The sequence below is a fragment of the Microtus ochrogaster genome, unplaced genomic scaffold (genome assembly GCF_000317375.1).
Source record: "Microtus ochrogaster isolate Prairie Vole_2 unplaced genomic scaffold, MicOch1.0 UNK2, whole genome shotgun sequence".
Taxonomy (NCBI): Eukaryota; Metazoa; Chordata; class Mammalia; order Rodentia; family Cricetidae; genus Microtus; species Microtus ochrogaster.
Window position 1 is genome coordinate 10,874,982 of NW_004949100.1, and position 1,577 is coordinate 10,876,558.

General features: G+C 65.4%; 1 protein-coding gene across 1 annotated transcript in view; it reads right to left on the reverse strand.

Annotated features, from left to right (window-relative positions):
* The window catches only part of Pou4f1 (POU class 4 homeobox 1), a 1,991-nt gene extending 890 nt beyond the window's left edge, over positions 1-1,101 (reverse strand). Inside the window, exons 1-2 of the mRNA XM_013353096.1 lie at positions 979-1,101; positions 3-300 (exon numbers count right to left, since the gene is read on the reverse strand). Coding sequence (XP_013208550.1) covers positions 3-300; positions 979-1,101 — 421 coding nt within the window. The remainder of the gene's footprint in view (positions 1-2; positions 301-978) is intronic.
* Between the last annotated feature and the right edge of the window lie 476 nt (positions 1,102-1,577).

Sequence of the window (1,577 nt, forward strand, 5' to 3'; positions counted from 1 at the left end):
GCCGCCACCGCCCGCCGCGCCCGCGCCACCCGCGCCGGCCATGAGAGCAAGCGACGGCGAAGAGATGTGGTCCAGCAGATCGCCGGGCTCGAGCGCCTGGTGGTGATGGTGGTGGTGGTGGTGGTGCGCCAGTGGCACGGTGGACGTGGACGTGCAGGGCACACTATTCATCGTGTGGTACGTGGCGTCCGGCTTGAAAGGGTGGCTCTTGCCCTGGGACACCGCGATGTCCACGGCCGCCAGCGCCTCGGCCCGCGCCAGCAGCGTCTCGTCCAGGCTGGCGAAGAGGTTGCTCTGCAGCTGCAGGCGACACAAACCAAACCAAAAAAGAAAAGAAAAGGGGGGAAAAAAACAACACCAAAAAGAAAAAAAGAGCCACACAAAACAAACACACAAACCGGAAAGCACAGGCAAAAGGCAAACACAATGAAACCAAAACAACAACGGGGGGTGGAAGTGCGGGATAAACGGAGGAGTGGAGGGGACGTGTTGAGAACGAGCAGGGGAACACAAGGGAGGGACAGGGCAGCAGCGAAGGGCGGAGAAGGGTAGAAGGGGACACAAGGATACATTCCGGGAAAGGGAACGGGAGACGGAAAAAAGGACGAAAAGAAGAAAAAGAAGAAACGGAGATGTAACTCGAAGCTAAGGACCCGTGTTACACACCCGAGCGAGCATAGAGATCGCCTTGTCCAGGCGTGAAATTAACAGAGAAAGTGCAGCAAAGTCAAGAGTCATGGCCCCAGAGCTGCCCGCTGATGGCAGGCGCTGGACAGAGGCACGGGGCCGACGGAACAGGACTTGAAGCGCCCCTGACCACACGTGCCTCACAGCGGGGTCCCTCTTAAAAGAAAAAAAACTCCCGCCCGCCGAAGCGGGACCCGGGGCGGCCCACGGCAGTCCCCCGACATGCAGCACCTCGGAGCGGAGGAGGGGGCGTGCGCGCGGGCCGGGGCCGCGGGCGTGGGGGGCGCTTACCGGCGGCGTGGGCAGGCAGGCCCGCCGGATGGCCTCGGAGCTGGAGTGCAGCGACGGGTACTTGTGCTCAGGGAGGGTGGGATGCATGGCAAAGTGAGGCTGCTTGCTGTTCATGGACATCATCTTGACGCCTTGGCATGGAAATATCCACAAACACTCGCAAAGTCCGCCGCAAAGTGCGCACGCCGGCTCGCCCGGCCTCCCTTCCGAGGCTGCGGCCGCGGCGGCCCGGGGCGGCTCGCACTGGCCTCGCCGCGGGGCTGCTGATGCTGCTGAGGCTGCTGCTGCCGCTGGTGCTGATGCTGCCCCCGCCGGCTCGCAGACTCCGAGCCGACCGCGCAGAGCGCCCGCGCGCAGGTCTCGCGATCCCGCTCCTCCAAGAGCTCTAGCCCCGCGCGCCGACGGGCTGAGCTCCTCTTACACCTGCGCCCCACTTCTCGCGGCCGGCCCGGGGAGCTCTCGCGAGAGCTCGCGGCCCCGCCGCGCGGCGGCTGACAGGCATCAGCTGTCTCCGTCTGTCTGGCGCGCGTTCTCCCCGGCCGCGGCGCCGTGCTTTGGGCGAGCGCGCGCGCGCTCCCTCGCTCGTCGAGCCGCGAGCG